The sequence below is a fragment of the Heteronotia binoei genome, chromosome 1 (genome assembly GCF_032191835.1).
Source record: "Heteronotia binoei isolate CCM8104 ecotype False Entrance Well chromosome 1, APGP_CSIRO_Hbin_v1, whole genome shotgun sequence".
Lineage (NCBI taxonomy): Eukaryota > Metazoa > Chordata > Lepidosauria > Squamata > Gekkonidae > Heteronotia > Heteronotia binoei.
In genome coordinates, this window is record NC_083223.1 from 196,612,187 (window position 1) to 196,632,353 (window position 20,167).

The 20,167-nt window shown below is 42.9% G+C and overlaps 1 protein-coding gene across 2 annotated transcripts in view; it reads right to left on the reverse strand.

Moving 5' to 3' along the window:
- The window catches only part of LOC132576748 (protein dispatched homolog 1-like), a 143,554-nt gene that overhangs the window by 30,276 nt on the left and 93,111 nt on the right, over window positions 1-20,167 (reverse strand). For both annotated transcript variants that reach the window (XM_060246086.1, XM_060246087.1), the window contains exon 2: window positions 18,089-18,624. In XM_060246086.1, the coding sequence (XP_060102069.1) occupies window positions 18,089-18,624 (536 nt within the window). The remainder of the gene's footprint in view (window positions 1-18,088; window positions 18,625-20,167) is intronic.

A 20,167-nucleotide genomic window follows, 5' to 3' on the forward strand; every position in this document is an offset into this window, starting at 1 on the left:
TCCACAAAAATTTACTGTCTTTGCGTTGTATATGAACTTCCTGTAAACAAACTATATTACGTTTTTGCTTTTTAAACCAATGAAATGTTCTCCTTCTTTTCTGTGGTGAATTTAGTCCGTTTATATTCCAAGATAGTAATTTGTACTCCATTATGATGTTGGTTCTTTATTTTCTTCAAAAAAGCTATGCATCTCTTGTTCACTTCTTATTGTAATCCTCTTGCCATTTTGTTCAAATCCAAGACCCTCCGGTATTATCCATCTATATCTTGTGCCCTCTGCATGTAGCTGGTCAGTTAGCCTCTTGTATTTTTTCCTATCACTGATCACTTGTCTTGGTAGCTCTTTCATTATTTTAACTCTGCTCCCTTCTATTGCCCAGGCTTTTTGGTACCCTTTGCTCAAAATCTTCTCTGCCACCTCTTTTGATCTTAATCTTATGACAATGTCTCTTGGCAGGCCTTTATTTTTCGCATAAACTGAGTTGACTCTATAGGCACCCTCCAACATACTCTTAAATTTGTCAGGGTCTTCTTCTATGTACTCAGTGATGATATTCACCATATAGCCTTTTAAATCTGCCTCTTCCTTTTCAGGTACCCCTCTCAGATGAACTTGTGATTCCATCAACTTACAATCGTGTATTATGACCTTTTCTTGAAATTTTAGCAAGGCAGAGGCCTGTGTATCCACTTTCATCTCTACCTCCTTCACTTTATTTTGAGTCTCTTCCTTAAAACCCTCTATCTCTTTCCTAAGATCTCCAACTTCTTTTTTAAAATCTTTTTTCATTGCCAAATGCAATTTATCCATTGCTTTTAACATTTTTGCCTCCAGAGCATCAAATTGGGACTGCATCTTATCAAATGATTGGGCTCTTGCACGTGTTATTCTTTCTACTGACATATAAAAAATCACCAAACCTTAAAAAAATCCCCACATAAAGTTTAGCATCCAGTCCAATAGCTTAGAGGCAGTTCTTTCAGATGAGACTAATTTCATTTTCCTCCCTTCTTCCTGAGCAAAGATATTGAATTTTAACAATTTTGACAGTTTTTCTCCCTTTTAAAATGGCAATCATTATTTCTCTATGGTACAGTTCCAGTCCAGAGAGGTCTTTCTTAGTCTTTCTTGGTCTTGGACTCAATTCCTTCCTGGTTCAAAGGTCGGATGTCACAGCTTTTGTAATCCTTATAGGCTCTGAATTATTGTCCAGCCCCTTTTAGTTTCAATTCCTGTTACAGCTTGGTCTAATCTCGTGTCTAAGTCTCGCAGTTTTTTGAGCTACATGAAGAAACCGTAACCACAAAAACCCAAAACAATATGTCTTTTCTCCAAATATCTTTGAAGGCAATTATTTTTGCAGCATTCAATTTTCACAGGCTGAATTCTTTTCCTACTATGCCTCCACTCAGCTCAGTTCATTCAAAGTTCCACAGTTTATGGGCATATATACACGGCAAATCTCTTTTCTTTCTTCTGCGTCACCAGCCTCGGACTGCCAACTTTCACTCTTATCTTAAAGTTCTTTTGCTGTTGTTCACTTCCAAAGCCACAGATCTCAGCTTAACAAGGTAAAAGTTTTTTTTTTTCATTCAATTATGCTTTGCCTTCGTCTGTTTATAATCCACTTAGTGTTTAAACTATATTCAAAGTCTCTCAGAGTGAAGATAAAAATGATGAATGTACCTTTTAGATGTTCTCAACTCCCCCGGCTCACGTTTTCTTGCAATTAAAGTCAGTCCGTCTAGAGTGTTTGGATTCCGACAGGCTTGAGTCAAATTAATGACTTTGGAATCACTGCAGATAATGGTTGACAAGTCTCGTATCGCCGGACACCAAGAACTGAAGGAGACAGTTCCCTGACCCCTCCAGTTCGATATCAACAGCTAAAGGGAAAAATAAAACGTCGTCTTGGATTAACCCTTGCCTAGGGTTAATGGGCATAGACCTTTTCAGGGGTCTTTTATACCCTGAACAGTGACAATAAAATCCCCCTCTGTTAGGGAGCTGCAGCCTGTCTTCCAGCCAAACAGGAAGTCCGGGGCTTAGAAGTCGATGTTGACGGAGCCGGCAAGGCAGGCTTTGTAGGGCGTTGAGTTGTTTCAGCCCCCTGGTAGGCGGAGGTATCCTCACGGTGCTCTTGATATCGTTCGGTACGGTACCGAGGATAATGGTGGCTGTAGTATTGATGACGACGGTAGTCTATTGATGGGGATCTTGAAGTCATGTAGTAGTGACTTCGTGATGATCTGGACGGAGATCGGGATCGACTATAATAGCGGTAGCGGTCCCTTCCTCGGCTTGGAGACCTTTCACGGTACCAAGTGCGTAGATATCTTTCTCTCTCTATGCTGGAGGATCTTTCACGGTACCGATGGGTGCATTGCTCTCTTTGGCGAGGGGCCAGGCGGTGCGGAGAGGAAGTAGTACTTGTCAATTTTTTTGGGAGCCGACATGTCGCGGAAGGAGCGTGGGCCGATCTGATGTTCTTGCATCTGAGTCGAAAGTTCCATGGGTTCGTCAGTGAGAAAAGCTTCTGGCATGGTCTCATGAATGGAAGGCGAGCGAGAGTGGATTGGTATAATTTTCTCCATCCTCTCTGTCTGGAGTGGAGTGGCAGTAGAAGTCTCCGATTCGTGCGCTCTTGGTTCGGAGTGGGTCGAATCCGAAGCCTTTTTCGGGTCCTTTGGGTCCTTGTGGGACTTGGATGAGGATGAGTCCGAATGTTTCCTCTTGGAATCGTGAGACTTCTTGGTATGTTTCCCGGACTTAGGCTTACTGGGAGCCGAGGACACTGAAACTGCCGGTTTCGCGCCATCCCCTTGAGGAGTTAGGGAGGGTGGCGATTTTGGAAGACTGGAGGAATGCGACATATCTGGGCGAAGCGCAGACTCTAACAGGTGACTTTTAAGTCCGCGGCCCTGTTTTTTCTCACCTGTTTTCCAAATTGAAGACAATGGGTGCAGGCGTCGGTTTTATGGCCTTCCCCTAAACAGAAAAGGCAGAGCGAATGGCCGTCTGAGGTAGGGATTTTAGCTCTGCAATGCATGCACCTTTTAAAGGTTATTTTCGCGTCTCTTCCTTCCATAAGCCGAGGAGGAGAGGGGGGGAGGGGGGTAAGAGAAGGAAGGGAGTGAGGCGATAGAAGCGGGAAAAATATATATATTTTTATACGATACCAGGTAGAAGAATGAGGAGACGAAGAAGGAAAAAAAACAGAGTTGAAGAAGCAAGGTTGAAGAAGCGAAGACTCGTAAGCTGAGGAAGATGAAGGAACGCAGCGAGGTAGGACTATCCCGGGCAGCGGTCGGAAAGAAACTGGGTGGGTGGAGCGCCACAGTGGAGCGCACAGTGGATGCCTGCTCCCCAGAGCGGAAGGGAACGCGCGCCAAAAATAACGCCTAGGCTAGCTTTTAAAATCTCCGAGGTAGGGTTCGTCCTAATGGAAAACCCATGTGTGGGACTGCACAGAGACCATGAAGAAGATCCGAAATGGACACCACAGCTGGGAGGCAACTGATCCCTTTGAGGAAAGAAGATGGACACACAGAGAAACATAAAGCATCTTTCTAAAGCGGAGAATCCAGAACTGCAAGGGTGCGTAGCTGTGTACTGAGTTAATCTCATAGAGACAGGAGGCAAGGGAGCATTTTAAATAAATTTACTGTGTTGATTATTGATTACTCACTTATTACAGGTCTTTCCCATTTTTTTTGTTAACAAGTTCAGCATGACGTCTCAGGACAATGGCTAGGTCCAGAGTGACCAACTCTAGGCTATAAAATTCTTGGAGAATTGGGGGAGGGGCAGAGTCTGGGGAAGAGAGGGGCCTCAGCAGGGATGTGATGTTATCAAGCCCACCCACTGAAGTTGCCATTTCCTCCAGGGGATCTGATCTCTTTAGTCAGAAGGTCAGTCATAATTCTTAGAGGACTCTGAGCCCCACCTGCGGGTTGGCAACCCTAGATCTATCTGTCACATCTTACCCTGCCCATCTAAGGAATTGGAGAGGTGGGGACAGGTGGGGGGGGGGACATAAACAATTTTTCCCTTCCTCTATTTTTATCCTCACAACAACCTCGTGAGGTATGGTAGTATGAAATAGAGCGCGTGATTGGCCCATGGCTGAGCAGGGAATTGGAATTCAGAACTCCAGAGAGAGGAAAGTGGAGAATGACCCTTGGCACTTACCGTGAGGGGTCCTTCTCCTAAGAGGACAGGAGGACATCTTGGGTGTTTCCCACTGTCCAATCAGGGAGGCAGGAATCTTAAAATCTTTCTCTTCCTGTGGCTGTGGGAACCACCCCTCTCTCAGTTTGGGTGACTCCGAGCAGCAGTAAGAAGAATATCGTACCTAAAAAACTCCTAATGTAAAAAACTAACAGTCGGTCAGTAACAATGGCATTAGACTGAAAGACCGACAAAAACAAACCTTTATGGGGAAAAACAGGCCAACAGGCAACAGATAGTAGCATAGAAAAACACCTCAGACGAAAGTTGATAGACGAGATACAGACAAAACAGACTGCCCAAGGTAGGGCGAGAGAAGGGAGGGCAAGATGTCCTCCTGTCCTCTTAGGAGAAGGACCCCTCATGGTAAGTGCCAAGGGTCATTCTCCTTAAGAGGCAGAGGACATCTTGGGTGCTCCCAGAGCAGTATGTTAATCAGGGTGGGGTCGCCCTACTCAGGCAGCACATGTTGCAGGATTCATCTACCAAAGGCTGCACATGTTGCAGGATTCATCTACCAAAGGCTGCATCTGCCGACGCGTATGCATTCAGCTTGTAGTGGCAAATAAAGGTGGAAATAGACGACCACGTCGCTGCTTTGCACACTTCCTCGACAGAGGCATTCTTATTAAAGGCTGCATTGGTGGCTGCACTTCTGGTCGAATGTGCCATGAGCCCTGATGGTACCTTGAGATGTAGCGCCTTGTACGCTTCCGTTATACACTGCTTAATGGCGTAACTAATAGCCGACTTGGACATTTTCTGACCCAATCTGGGCGCTGCTATGTTAATGAACATGGAATCTGACTTACGAATAGGTTCAGTTCTAATCAGGTAAACCTTAAGTGCCCTATGCACGTCCAGAGTATGCCACGTGCGCTCCTTTGGATGCTTAGGATCCGGGAAAAAGGATGGTAAATTGATTTCTTGGCTTTGGTGGAACCTAGACGAGACCTTTGGTTGAAAAGTAGGATCTGGATAAAGAATGACTTTGTCCTTGTGGAACACGCATAACTCTCGCTTAATCGACAAAGCTCCAATTTCGGAGACCCTTCTGACCGATGTTATCGCCACCAGGAAGATAGTTTTCATGCGCATCATCTTTAAAGGCACAGACATTAAGGGCTCAAAAGGAGGATTTGTTAAAGCTGAGAGCACTGGATTCAGCTGCCAGGTAGGAAAGCAATGAGATTGTGGTGGAGGACTCATAGAAGCCCCTCTAAGAAAACGACGGATATGAGGATGCGATGTCGGATTTACACTGCCCACTTGTTGGGAGTACTGAAGACAAGGCTGCAACCTGGCGCTTGAGGGTAGCTGGCTTCAGTCCCGACTGAAGACCGTCCTGAAGGAATTGAAGAATTCTAGGAACAGTGGGATGTAGTGGGTCTACACTCTTTCTCCGGCACCACCTGTGAAAAGCTTTCCATGACACGTTATAAAGCCGAGTAGTGGATTCCTTTCTGGAAGCTAGGATGGTATTCGTCACTTCACTTGTGTACCCCAAGTTTAACAATGATTTCCTCTCAACCTCCACGCGGTAAATCTCAGCCATTCTGGATGAGGGTGCCACACCGGGCCCTGCAATAGCATGTCCGGCCAGGTTGGTAGATGAAATGACATCTATTGACATCTGTTGAATTGATGAGAACCAGGGACGACGAGGCCACCAGGGCGCAACCAGGATGACCTTGGCCCCCAACAGACTGATTTTTCTGAGAACCCTCAGAATGACCGGGATTGGAGGAAAGGCATACAGAAGGTCTTGTGGCCAGGGAGATGTTAGAGCGTCCGTGGCCTCCGCCTGATTGTGGTAGTACCTTGTGAAGAACCGAGGAAGTTGGTGATTCTGATAGGACGCAAAGAGATCCAACATCGGTAGGCAAAAGCGTTCCACTATCTTTAGGAAAAAGTTCTCGTTGAGAGACCACTCCCCCTGAGTGAATGTTCTCCCGACTGAGCCAGTCTGCCTTGACATTGTAAGACCCTTTGATATGTTCCGCCCTTACTGACTTCAGGTGAATCTCCGCCCACTCGAACAGCTTCCCGGCCTCCTTGTGGAGAGAATTAGACTTGGACCCCCCTTGATTGTTTAGGTATGCTTTTGCTACTATATTGTATGTTCGAACAAGAACATGCTGTCCAGACACCTGGACTTGAAAGTGCAGCAGAGCCAAGCTAATGGCCCGGAGTTCCAGGAGGTTGATCGGAAGGCCCGACTCCTTGGTTGTCCACTGACCCTGCGTGGGGATCTCGTTGAGGGTCGCCCCCCAACCTGAGAGGCTGGCGTCTGAAAATAGCTGTAACACTCTCTCCGTGAAGTAGATTCTCCCCTGACGCAGGTTGGCGGTCTTGGTCCACCACAGAAGACTCTCCTTGACGACCATGGCACCATCAGTGACATGGGATGCCTCTCCACAATCTGGAGTTGATAGGGGCGTAGAAACATCTGTAACTGTCTGGTATGATAATGACCTCACTGCAGTGCCTCGAGGTTTGAGATCAGGAGACCCATAAGTCTTGCCAGAGTCTGAAGAGACGACGATGACTCCTGCATCGTCGTCTCTTCAGCACTATAGTTATGCTTAGCTGAGAAATTAATATAGCTTCCAAAATTACTGATATACAGTATATCACAGAAGTGAGTACATCCCCTCACATTTTGTAAATATTTAAGTTGATCTTTTCATGTGACAACACTGAAGAAATGACACATGGCTACAATGTAAAGTAGTAGCCAATGTAAAGTAGTAGCCCAAGTAGCCATTTTCCCTCCCTGGTGTCATGTGACTCGTTAGTGGTACAAGGTATCAGGTGTGAAGGGGGAGCAGGTTATCGCTCTCACTCCCTCATACTGGTCACTGGAAGTTCCACATGGCACCTCATGGCAATGAACTCTCTGAGAATCTGAAAAAACAAATTGTTGCTCTACATAAAGATGGCCAAGGCTATAAGAAGATTGCCAAGACCCTGAAACTGAACTGCAGCATGGTGGCCAAGACCATACAGCGGTTTAACAGGACAGGTTCCACTCAGAACAGGCCTCGCCATGGTCGACCAAAGACGTTGAGTGCCTGTGTTCAGCGTCATATCCAGAGGCTGGCTTTGGGAAATAGACTTATGAGTGCTACCAGCATTGCTACAGAGGTTGAAGGGGTGGGGGGTCAGCCTGTCAGTGCTCAGACCATATGCCACACACTGCATCAAATTGGTCTGCAGGGCTGTTGTCCCAGAAGGAAGCCTCTTCTAAAGATGATGCACAAGAAAGCCCGCAAATGGTTTGCTGTAGACAAACAGACTAAAGACATGGATTTCTGGAACCATGTCCTGTGGTCTGATGAGACCAAGATAAACTTATTTGGTTCAGATGGTGTCAAGCGTGTGTGGCGGCAACCGGGTGAGGAGTACAAAGACAAATGTGTCTTGTCTACAGTCAAGCATGGTGGTGGGAATGTCATGGAGCTTTTTCACACAGCCTAAGTATTCCAGTATAGCAGCTGGCCAGTTACTGAACAGTAACGGGTTTCTGCTGGCATTTCAGACAGACCCGATTCAGTAACTGGCTGCTACCGGAATACTCTCACCTTTTCACACACTCCCGCGGCTGTCCCGGTAGTGAGGCGTGCCTGAGTCGTCACAAACAAAGAGCAGCTTCTTCCACTTTTCAACCCCTCCTTCCGGGTTGAATTCGCTATGGGGTGCTGTGTGAAATGTCCAGTATCTAACCCGGGAGCAGTTTTCGCGCCGTTTTTCACCCGCCGGCGCGCGCGATCTCCGGCTTTTTTTTTTTTTTTTGGAACGTCAGTTTAGATCGATATAGCGATATATCGCTATATCGACCTGTCAAAACAGCACCACCATAGGGATGGCTAGGCTCCGTTGAGATCCCTATGGTGGTGCTGTTTTGATAGGTCGATATAGCGATATATCGCTATATCGATCTAAACTGACGTTCCAAAAAAAAAAAAGACGGAGATCGCACGCGCCGGCGGGCGAAAAACGGCGTGAAACCGGCTGGCGCTGGTGGAAGCGAGATAAGAGCGGAACAGTGTGAAATGGCTCGCTTCAATCACGGAACCCTACCAAGGGAAAAAAACATGTGTATGAAAACTCCCATCGCTGTCTCGGATTACTGCAAGCGGCACAATACCGACTCCCTTCCGGTTTCCACCGGTAAGTGTGAAAAGGCCCATGGTCTGGGGCTGCATGAGTGCTGCCGGCACTGGGGAGCTACAGTTCATTGAGGGAATCATGAATGCCAACATGTACTATGACATACTGAAACAGAGCATGATCCCCTCCCTTTGGAGACTGGGCTGCAGGGCAGTATTCCAACATGATAACGACCCCAAACACACCTCCAAAATGACCACTGTCTTGCTAAAGAAGCTGGGGGTAATGGTGATGGACTGGCCAAGTATGTCTCAAGACTTAAGCCCTATTGAGCATCTATGGGGCATCCTGAAACAGAAGGTGGAGGTGTGCAAGATCTCTAACATCCACCAGCTACGGGACGTCGTCATGGAGGAGTGGAAGAGGACTCCAGTGGCAACGTGTGAAGCTTTAACCCAGGAGGGTTAAAGCAATGCTGGAAAATAATGGTGGTCACACAAAATATTGACACTTTGGGCCCCATTTGGACATTATTACTTAGGGGTGTACTCACTTTTGTTGCCAGCAGTTTAGACATTAATGGCTGTGTGTTGCATAATTTTGAGGGGACAGCACATTTACACTGTTATACAAGCTGTAGACTCACTACTTTACATTGTAGCCAAGTGTCATTTTTCAGTGTTGTCACATGAAAAGATCAACTTAAATATTTACAAAATGTGAGGGGATGTACTCACTTCTGTGACATACTGTATATTGAGTGTTTATGAGGAAGTGTGTACATATACACACATACTTCCAAAAACACTGATTCTGAAGTCCATCCTCCAATATAGAAACTTCAGAAAAATAAAAATGTCTAGCACTTCTACACACATCAAGAGTGCTGAAAAGCAGAGAGACTCTTACTGAATCTGGTCTTTTTTCAGACTGTCTAGTGTCTTGTTAAGAAGAGTCTTCTTGCTTGAGACCCTGGAAGGAAGTCATTCATTCATCTCACTAAAACCATCTTTGCTTTTTCATCACCGAGTCTCATTTTGAACATAGTTCTATATGGTTTGTTGCAAGTTTCAAAACTGTTTTAAGCAGCACTTGTCATATTTAACAGAGGAATATCATTCCAGCTATCTTGCATAGGGCACCCCCATTCTTATTATCTCACCACCGTTCAAAGGACTAACAGATCATTAGGTTAAGTACTAACTATTCTGCTTTTGCTGGAATGTGAGGGATACAGGGCATGGGAAATTAGTTTAATACTTTTTTTTGCTACCATTTACAAATGCCAGATTCTAAAGGTCAGAAGACATCAGTGCTCCAGGATTGTGGAATTGCAACCAAAGCAAGAATTAAGGAGTCTTTTTTGAAATGGCAAAAATTTAAAGAAAGAGTACACCTTAATTATCATTATAAGTTCTTGGGGGGGTAGTTATTTAATGTGCTGTTTTATTACATGAAGCAAATGTGGCCTGTTTATCATGTTTTACTGTCTAGCATTAAGTTTGCAGAGGTTTTCAATGCAGTCTAGTAAAGTATCATATAATCTAAGGCAATTGTCAAGCGTCAATATTTCTCACTAAGCAGTTTTTTGTTTTAAATCAAAGCTGTTTTATTGTTAGAAACTCAGGAGCTATACCAAGGACACAAGCCTTGGGAGTAATGATGTATACACCGTTACACAGTTGCTATATAGGATATCTTCAAAGGTTAACATACAGATGCATAATTGAGTCACGGGTTCAAAGGTTGCTAAACAACTATCTATTTTATTACTAAGGAGTTTAGGTTATTAGGTTATCTCCCATTCTCACACTATTCTGGAAGCAGATAAGAGCTGTCTGTGTGAACCTGTGGAAGAGGCGACTTGAAAGTACTACCAGCCAGGCTATAGCATAAACATCCTTGGGCCAGATGGATTTATTACTTGCCCAATGGTTGTAAATAAGGGGGGAGCAGAAGAGAGCTGGTGACCTGCTCTTTGTCTGAAAGAAAATTACGTTATAGAAAATAGCACGCTTGACAACAATGAGGCAAAGTTTAAATAAGTAGTAGTCATATTCTGTTCATGTTGAGAACATGCAGAATAATAATCAATATTGGTATCTTTTCATAGATTAATAAAAGTCTTAGCAACCCCACTAAATGTTGACTGTAACTCATACAATAGCCAGGCTCAGGCAGGCTAAAGTGTAACAGAGAACTCATATATGAGTAATTTCTGAAGCAGAAATTGTTACTTTGAAGCAGCTTCAGATACCAGAGTTTGGCTTGGATCCTGCTGAAAATTTCCCCTGACAAAGATTACTGACCTTGCTGACCTTCCCATTGCCGAAACCCCAAATGCCCACAAAATGGTGTTTCTAGGGGAAAGGGGACCTTCAGAATAACTGGAGAAACAGAGTTCTGATGTAGAAGGGATACATGGAGAAAAATCCCCCCCCCCCCGCTTCTGCCAGTGGAAATCTTCTGTGGAATCTACTTTTGTATACTGGTTGGGGGAGGGAGAAGAGGAACAACAGCATTGATGGATATCATTAATGAATTGGCTTCCTTCTTTAAAATATGTAGAAGTAAGAGACAGTCATGACGGTCATAAAATATGTTGAAGTAAGAGCCAGGGCTCAGCAAGAGTAAGGACTCCTCAGGAGAAGAGGAGCCTTGTGCAGCTAGACTTAAGTTAACAGAAGCTGACTAGCAGGAAAATGAGCTGCAGGCTTGTCAGGATTCACAGCCAACAGCTAGTACAGAGCACTTACACCCTCCAGTCCTGATTCAGCAGGTAAAACTCAAGTTGGCCATTCCCAGCCCACCAGTATCACCTACAAACTTAGAGCTCCTCAGATGAAGGCTGAAAACAGAGCTACAGACATGATTACAAAATGCATGCCTCCTGGCCCGATGCCAGCTGCTTGCTGATAATGCAGATGAGTAGCTGCAAGACGGCTTCTAAGCAAGCATGACCCTTAGGAGTGGGGCTATAAAGCCAACCAAGAGAGGCTGTTAGGTATAGATGCAATACGTATGATAAGACACCAACTCTGCATTGCCTGGCTTCTGGACCCCTGACTTTGGACTGAAAGTCTTGCTTTGCCTGACTTCTGGATCCCTGACCTTGTACTGAAGAACTCTGTTTGCCTGACTTCTGGCACCTGATCCTCAAAACCTGCAAGCCAGTACAGAGGCACTAAAGCACTTTGCATTGTCCATACTACTCAGTTGGAAATCTTTGATGAGACAGCAGTAAAGCAGTAGAGAACTTTAATTCTAGAGTAGCTGCCAAGATAAACTACTATGAGTGTAGGAGCAAATACACTTAAACTGAAGGGATATAACAGCATTGGGATTATGGCTTGGATCTTAAGCAGTGCGAGATTGTCACACTAGAGGAAGGCTACATCCTCTCCTTTCCTCTCCGCACAGCCTTCTGCACCTCAAGTCATGTTCCTAGCATGTCTAAAAATATAATGTGGGAAGTAGACAGCCACAGGAGAGAAAATTAGCTAAAATCTCCCTCCACAGCCAGAAAAGCCGTCCCACTGGAGGACTTGCTGTTGTACCAACATAACAGCACCTTCAGATCCAAACCTCTTCAAGGTTTCATTAGGTTTACAGTCTTTTTTTAATCTAATATGATTTTTTAAATCTAATATAGCTAAAAGGTTTTTTAAAATCTAATATAGCTAAAAGATTTTTAAAATCTAATATATCTAATTTTTATCTAATATATCTGATTACTCATTATAACAAAAATCGCAAATAGAGTGCAATGGGGGTAAAATATTGGAAATATTCCATTAGAATACAGAAACTATCACTTTGATTCCAAAGAGTATTTTCCAATTTGAAAAGGATGCAATTTGTGGACATCCCATGTGTGTGATCTTCAGTAAGGACTCAAGAACACATTCCACAAGAGACTGCTTTATCAGTTTATTTTGCTGAAAGACTCTCTTGCTTTATTAAATAGCTTTACAGGAAATAACTTGTTTTACATGAAGACTTGATCACCAAAGTCCTTTAGACAGCATGTGCAAGTGTTAACACAACTATTAAAAGAACATTACATTCTACTATTACATTACTAAATTACATTAAAATCTACTATTGACCAGGGGTGGCCAATGGTAGCTCTCCAGATGTTTTCTGCCTACAACTCCCATCAGCCCCAGCCATTGGCCATGCTGGCTGGGGCTGATGGGAGTTGTAGGCAAAAACATCTGGATAGCTACCATTGGCCACCCCTCTACTATTCTAATCTATTATTCCAAATAAAAATAATATAAAGTAAAATAAAGTAGTATGGCCCTTCTGGGGGGATTGGTGAGAATATAAATGTCAGAGCTGAATGATGTTAGAATATGCAGTGAGATAAGAAACCAACATAATGTAATTTGGAATGGTAGATCACACCATATCTCTCTGTTTTGGGAACATGGGAGATAAATCTACACAGCCAACTGCCCCACTTCAAAGATGATGCTGTAAAGTCACCTCCATGCTTGAGCAGAGATGGATGGAACATAATGTCAGGGACTCAATTAATTGCTCTCAATGTTCCACAATTAATGATAAATCAATCTCCAAATAAAATTTAGTTGACTTAGCAATAATATAATATGTTCTACCTATTGGCTTCTCTCACTTAGTGCTGGCTCATACATGTATGCATATCACTGGCAACTGAATGTGTAAATTGACTCAAACAAAAAGGATGTTTAAGGTGATTTAAAAGTATTGACTGTGGAATAACGTATGTTATAGCTTGTTCAAACAGCCAAGTTACTATTTGATGTTGTCAGCAAGTGGTGAACACATATGTTTGATCCACCATTAGCCTGCATGCACCAGCAGTTGAAATTTCTACACTGATAAAACCAACATTCAATTTTGCCCTAGGGTAGTGCAGAGGTCCAACATAGTACCTACCACCTTCCCTGTGTTTTTGGTGGGGCTTCTCTGATGGGCTGTGCAAATTTTTTTTAAGTGCTTCAGGAGCAGCTGCCACTGCAGAACTGAATGACTGCAAGGCAGAGGTTTCAAACTAATTTGTTACAAGGGACAGATCTGACATAAATGTCACTTTGTTGGGCTGGCCCATGCACGCCATAAAATGTACACAAAGTACCAGAGATATAAACTTTATAAAGGTGATTTCAAGTCTCAAATGGCAATAGCAGGTGAATGACAATAGCAGGCTTGACTGGATTAGGTGTGATAAGCAGAGGGGTAGTAGATGTGGAGATACCAGCATTGGTAATGAGACAGGAAACCTAGGTATCAATTCCATCCAGGAGGATTCAAAGAATAAATGGATATAAGGCTGACATTAGAAACCAGAAGTGTGCTTGCACATAAAAGCTTATACGTGGAATAAAATGTTGGTCTTGAAGCTGCCATGGGACTCTCCTTCCCTCCCCCAAAAGAGGAGGAACAGCCCCAGAGAAGGAAGCAGAAGCTCTCTCTGTGTGTGCACACGTATAAGAAAGACAGAGGCTTGTCTTTATATTTCTCCCACACAACGAAGGAAGCAGTCACTGAGCTCTCTGTGTGCCTATGTGTATGAGTGTGTGAGAGTGGGGGGGGGGGGAGTGAGGCAAGAAGCAAAGAAGCTCTGAGGGAGTTGGGAAAAATGGAAAGCTATGGTGCTGCTGATGTAGCAGCTCTGGGAAAGGAAGTTGAAGAAAGAAGTTGCTTGGGGGATAAATTTGAGTCCTCTATAGGCCAGATCCATCTCACCCCTGCTAAGGTGACACCCCTGCTAAGGTATCCTGTGTATAAGATTTTTTTAAAAAACAATATGTCCAATTTAAAAGGCATCCTATTAAACAGAGTTTCTGCCTGACCTGCTGATGAGCTGCTATAAGAGTTACACATAAATTCATTCCTGACATTTTATCGTTTGCTCTGTCTCTTGTGGCAGCCATCTTGTGGTTGTACCAACCATCCTGTGTCAGAATTTCAAAGGTGCCCATCAGCTGAAAAAGGCTGGAGACCCCCAAAGTAGTGTTAATCAGTGACAGAGGTAACTAATACATTAAAACTGGATATGGAAATGCCATACTTTATGCCATAGGTGACCTGACTTCTTTCCTTATAGCCTCTAAAGGGTATCAGTATTTTGAATAGTTGTCCTGGCAGCTATGAACAGTATAGCAGCAACACTGTTCACAAATGTGGGGGAAAGATAAGGATATAATAATATTGATTTAAAAGGAGATATTTACAAGTTGTAAATAAAATCTGTTACTCTGACAGACTTTTCCCCTTCAACTCCCAAAATATAACAAAAAAACCTACACCAAAGTTAAGAGAGTGTCATAATTAAGCTGCACATACTACTGAAACCAACTACAATTAAATAAAGCATAACTTGCTAATAAATTTATGGTAAGAATCAATGCTTTGTTCTTTTAATGTTAGGTCACTTAGAAATGTTAAGCTCCACAGGCTTGAAAAACATGCTTCAACCTGCTATGTTGTATGTTTGGATATTTGCCAAGTGTAAAATTCTACTTGAATTTAGGACTGTGTTCCTTCTCCTGTAATAGGACCACTTTCTTCCAGTTCCCAATTAAAGTTAACAATGTGGGCATATGCAGTTGCAGAACAGTAATGAAAGCTGGTTTGATTACACACTAGATTTAATTAATGTGCCTTACAAAAAAAAGGGAGGGGGACAACACCTGCATTTAATATTACTCTGTCATAACAAGTACAGCACTGGATGACTTCCAGTTAGGGTTGTTTCACACACTCAGTGGTTTTTTGAACTGCATTCTCAACAACTGACTCAAGACATTCTCGGATGGTTCAGGCCTAACACCTGTTAATCTAGCCCAATTTGCTCCAGATTGCTTCATGCCTCTCCTTCAATTAAACACACTTAACAAAAGTCCATGCTTTCTAGGCAGAAGGCATGAAATACTCCCCTACACATTTAAACATTTCCTGAATACCATGCTGTTCATGATCTTCCCAGACTGCTCTATGTGCTATGTATACACTGACACATTCCATCCCACCCCAACTACGATGCTTATCCACAAGTCCAGACTTTGTGGTGCAGTCCTGTGGAAAACAAGCATCACTGGCAAGTGTGGGGGCAATCTGAGGCAAAGTGGACTCAGTTACCACCACTACATCATGACTTGGGGCTCTACAACATACACACATTCAACATGGGAGGTAAAAAAGAGTACAACTGAAGATAATTTTTAAAGAATTTTACTGAAGATCATCGGCTATCAAAACTCAGTTGAAATATATAAATTCTCAGGCAGGTCAGCTATGTAAATACTGTGATCTAACTGTATCTAGTTTGACTCAGCTGTTAGCAAAGTAAAGTAGCGCAAATAAATTCTGTACATTAGAGAGATTGCTAAAACAGCTCCATGGCTTCTCATAACAATCTTATATTTTAACACTGTGGCTAAAGCAATACTGTGGCCAAATACTCTTATTTGTTGAGCAACTGCTAACCAGCAATTGGAATTAACTTTAATTTCAGTCATTTGTGAGGAACTATATACAGAATGGCAACCAGTCCTTTCCTTGGTCAGCTATCCAGCTCACTCTTTGTTCGCAGCCAATGTGATGTGCAAAATGTATTAATCACATTTGCTACATCAAATACAATATTTCAGTATACTATACTTCAGTTTCAATATCCTATGATAACATTTCCATGCTGAGCCATTCCTGAGTTTCAAATGTGTGCATCTGATACTGGGTTCTTGAAATAAAAATTCTGCTGGTGCACTGTCTATACAACAGTCTGCTTGCCAGAGCTGGACAAGGTGTCTTAAGTATGGTGTTGCGGACTTCCAAACTGATTGTACTGGGAAACTTCCCTATCAATGCCAAGGCTATCTTGTTGAGTGTGGCTCATGAATTCATGGCCTTCATGCAACCATGGGCTTGTCTCAAGTTATAAACTGCCAATAAATATAGCAAGGAATACCTTCAATTTGATGCTCTGCTCAGGGCAAGAAGACAGTAAGAGTAGGAGGAAACTTAATGTTAGCCCCTTCTAATGAACAGGCTGGGTTTTAACTCAAAGATGCTGACACTTGGTGGTGGGAGATGGGGAAGACAAAATCTCCCTCAGTCTCATCCACCGAGATTGATGAATCCCTACAGGTTCTTCTGGGGAATTTTACCCAATAGCTTATTTTGCAGTCTTGTTTAAACCTTGCCTGCTTAAGGAATAAAGAACTTAAAAAGACAGGTAACATGCCTAGATACCTTTCTGAAACCAGTGGATGCTGGCTAGCTCCTTGATTCAGTGACGAGTTAGAACACTGAAACAACAGCAGCAAAAGCTCCATTATTGACAGCTGAATGCTATTGATGAATTCAACTGAAAACAAGCTAGGGTTCAGCTTTCAGCCTACTCCACAAAACTGGTGGTGGCAACAAAAGAATTGTATTTCTCTACCACCCCAGCATTTTTAAAGACAGCTTTTGAGTAGTCAGGGCCTTTGAGGTATAAGCCTAAATGGTGTGTTAGCTGTCTCTGAAGATTGCCATACAGTTCAGAATTCAGGTGCAGGTAAAGACCAACCACTTAGAGCACTCTAACCTTGAAGCAAAGGGCAGGGTACCAATACTGTGAAACTCCTTCAAGGAAGGCCCACCACTTAGTCCTTGCTGGCATAAAGGGAGAAGGATGGGAAGACTTTTTTCCAAATAGCTTTAAAGTATCTCCACTGCTGCTGTTACCATTTTCATTTCTGAATAGTGTGACTGTACTGTTTTATTGTTTTATGTTATTTTAAGTTGTACTATGGTTCTTGAGGACTTCTAATTAGCTGCTTTGAACAGCATAACTGAAAACTAGGTAGTGATTACAAGTTATGCTACACAATATCATCTCTTAATATAAAGTAATGTTTAAAATCTAAAGGGTGGTTTAGATCAGGTATGGGGAGGTAGAAGCCAATTGATAAACCCATGTCACAATTCTGGAACCCACAAATGTATTTCCGAACTGAAATCGATCATAAATTTGTGGGCTTCACTAGATTTGCCCCATCAATGCAAAAGGAAGATTTCGTATCATCACTTACCCCAACAATTTATGGCCTCTAGATTAGAAATTCTTTTGCAATGGAAGGTAATCTCTACCAGTTAGCACCACTTGCAACTACATGGCAACATAGTGAGTAGCCATGTTGGTCTGAAGTAGAAGAGCTCAACTGGTTCCAGTAGCATTTAAAGACCAACAAGATTTCCAGAGTTTACACTTTTGAGAATCAAAACTCCATGGTGCTACTGGACTTGAATCTAACAATTCCAGTTATGTACGTTACAATTCTATTTGACTTCAAACAAGGAGGTAAGTTTCATCATGGTTGAACAGACTGGATGGTTTGGAATCACATATACCGCTCAGCAACACTTGTTTCATCCATGTACCTCATCAGATAAGATAGTCCAAGTTCATAAGTCATCAGTAAGACTAGCAGTTTTGGAGATGCCAAGACCAGTGTACATTTTAAATAGCCAGACCTGTATACATTTTAAATATCGAAACTTCTGTAGTTATGTCATTATTACATTATGTGCTCTTGAGCTACCAGTTTGCATGCCCTTAGAAATGAATATTTTGCTCATCATGGTTTGCTTTAAATTAATCTATACTGTGAAGCAAAACAAAACACATCTAAACTGATATCAGCTTTCAGTTTAGACATTACAGAAGATATCAGTTTAGACATTACAGAAGATATAATTGACTTACCTTATAAGGGTGATATGTTGTGGCACAGGCTGGTGCTGAAAATGTTCAGGCCACTGATGATGTAGGCAGAAAGATGGAGAGGACTGAAGACGGCAGGCAGGCTGATATAAGGGTGTGCGTTTTTGACAAGCAGAAGCTGAATATTCAGTATGAGGGTTTAAACAGCATGAAGTCAATGGAGATGCTGCTGCACTGCCATTCAGTGAAAGACATTCTTGTTGACTACTATGGTTATTTAGTGGATGATGATATGGGCAAGAATGGCAACACTGTGATACCACCTGTGGGGTTCTTTGCTCATCTACAGACAAAAATGATGCTTTTAGTATGCCATTAAGCTGAAGGCACCCATTTTCACTCACTTTTCTTCTTGTGGTTTCCTTAGATGGGAGATTTGGGACTGCAGCATTACAATCACTGGTTGTAAGGATATCAGAACTAGTGACACTGGATGGAATGTTGCCATTGCTCAGAACTGCAAAATCATTGTTCCCATTGATTGTAGCCATACTCCAGAATCTCGATGGCCTGCAATACTGCAAAGGTGTGGGGGGGGAATAAAGAAAAATTAATCATAATATTCAAAAGATACAATTCTTTCAGTTTTTATATACATCCCCCCCCCCAATCCTGAGGAAGTCAGATTGATGCCTGTCATTGGAAATCAGACTTGCCTGTCAGCTTCAGACTGTCCCTATTGGTCCCTCGATGGCTGGAAATATCCCACCCATACCCACTTTTCAGCAGGAAACTCCATGGGTGGAGTTTCTTTGCCAAGAGTGCACAAGAGGTTCCGAACCGGGCAGAAAGTTTGGAGACTTCCTGGTCTGAACATGTGACTTTCGAACTGAACTCTCCGAACCTCGAACAAGGTAAAGTCTGGGCCAGATTTGGTCGGTGTTCGGGTCTGTGCCCATCCCTAATGGCAGCCTTTGGACAATAGAAGACTGAACAGCAGAAGAGATTCAAAAAGTATTTAGGCTAGTAGGAGAAACAGCAAGTCTGGCACACAAGAGAATTTTGGAAAGCAAGACAGAAACCTTAAATAATGAGGAACTATAGAGAATAGTTTGGGAGGGGCTGTAACTAGCAATTAAGAGTAGGGGTGTGCACAAAAAAAGTCAGTATTTTTCAGGTTTGAATATATAGAACCTGAAAATATCAATATTGAGATTCAGGAAATAATCAGGATCACTGAATGTATTCAGTTCCACTATATCCTAAGGGGAATGGTCCACATAGGGCATAATAATGATCCATAAATAGAAGTGCTGGTCAACCACACAGCTTGCAAAGGCATTTAAAGGGAACATCCCTTTAAATGGAACATCTCTTTAAATGGCATTTGCAAGCTGAGCAGCACCATATGAACTCTGAAACAGCCAGCCACCAAGCTCACTGGCCATTTCGATTCACTTGCACAGCTTGGCTTGTGAAAGCCATTTAAAGAGATGTCCCCTTTAAATGGCTCCCCCCCCCAATACCCTAGCTGTGAAGAGGAGCCAACCCCAGCCAGCTCCACGCTGCCCCAGCCAATCCTGAGTTGACTCCTCTTTGCAGCTTGCTTTTAAACCCCTCAGTTTTACCTTCTCCTGCTTCCAAGCAAGGTGAAGCAAAAGGAAGGCATAAAAGGGATAAGGAAAGCCAGAGGTTTCTGACTAAGAGCGGGCCAGTGAGTCTACTCCCCTGTATATACTGAGCGCACACCCCTAACTAAGAGCTTTGGTGGAGCTGGATAAGAGACTTTGTACTAGAATGAACAATACTAAAAGCACACACAGGACTTGGAACATGAGGATATTTTTAGAGGATACCATGGACCCTGCTACGGGCTCCTTCCTCTAATCAAAATTGTGATTTTTCAATGAAAATGTACTGAACTAGTCCCTGGACATTTACTGGGACGAGAATTTTCCCTTCTAACCTTTCACTGTTACTTCCTTGCAAGATCAGCATTGTCATCTGAGTAAACTACTCCCAAGCAGCAGAAATCAAAGGCAAGGCAAATGTGGTTTTGTACCAGAAAAATGGTCTTAACTAGAAAAAAAGCACTATAAAGATAAAAGTTTTCCTGTGTGC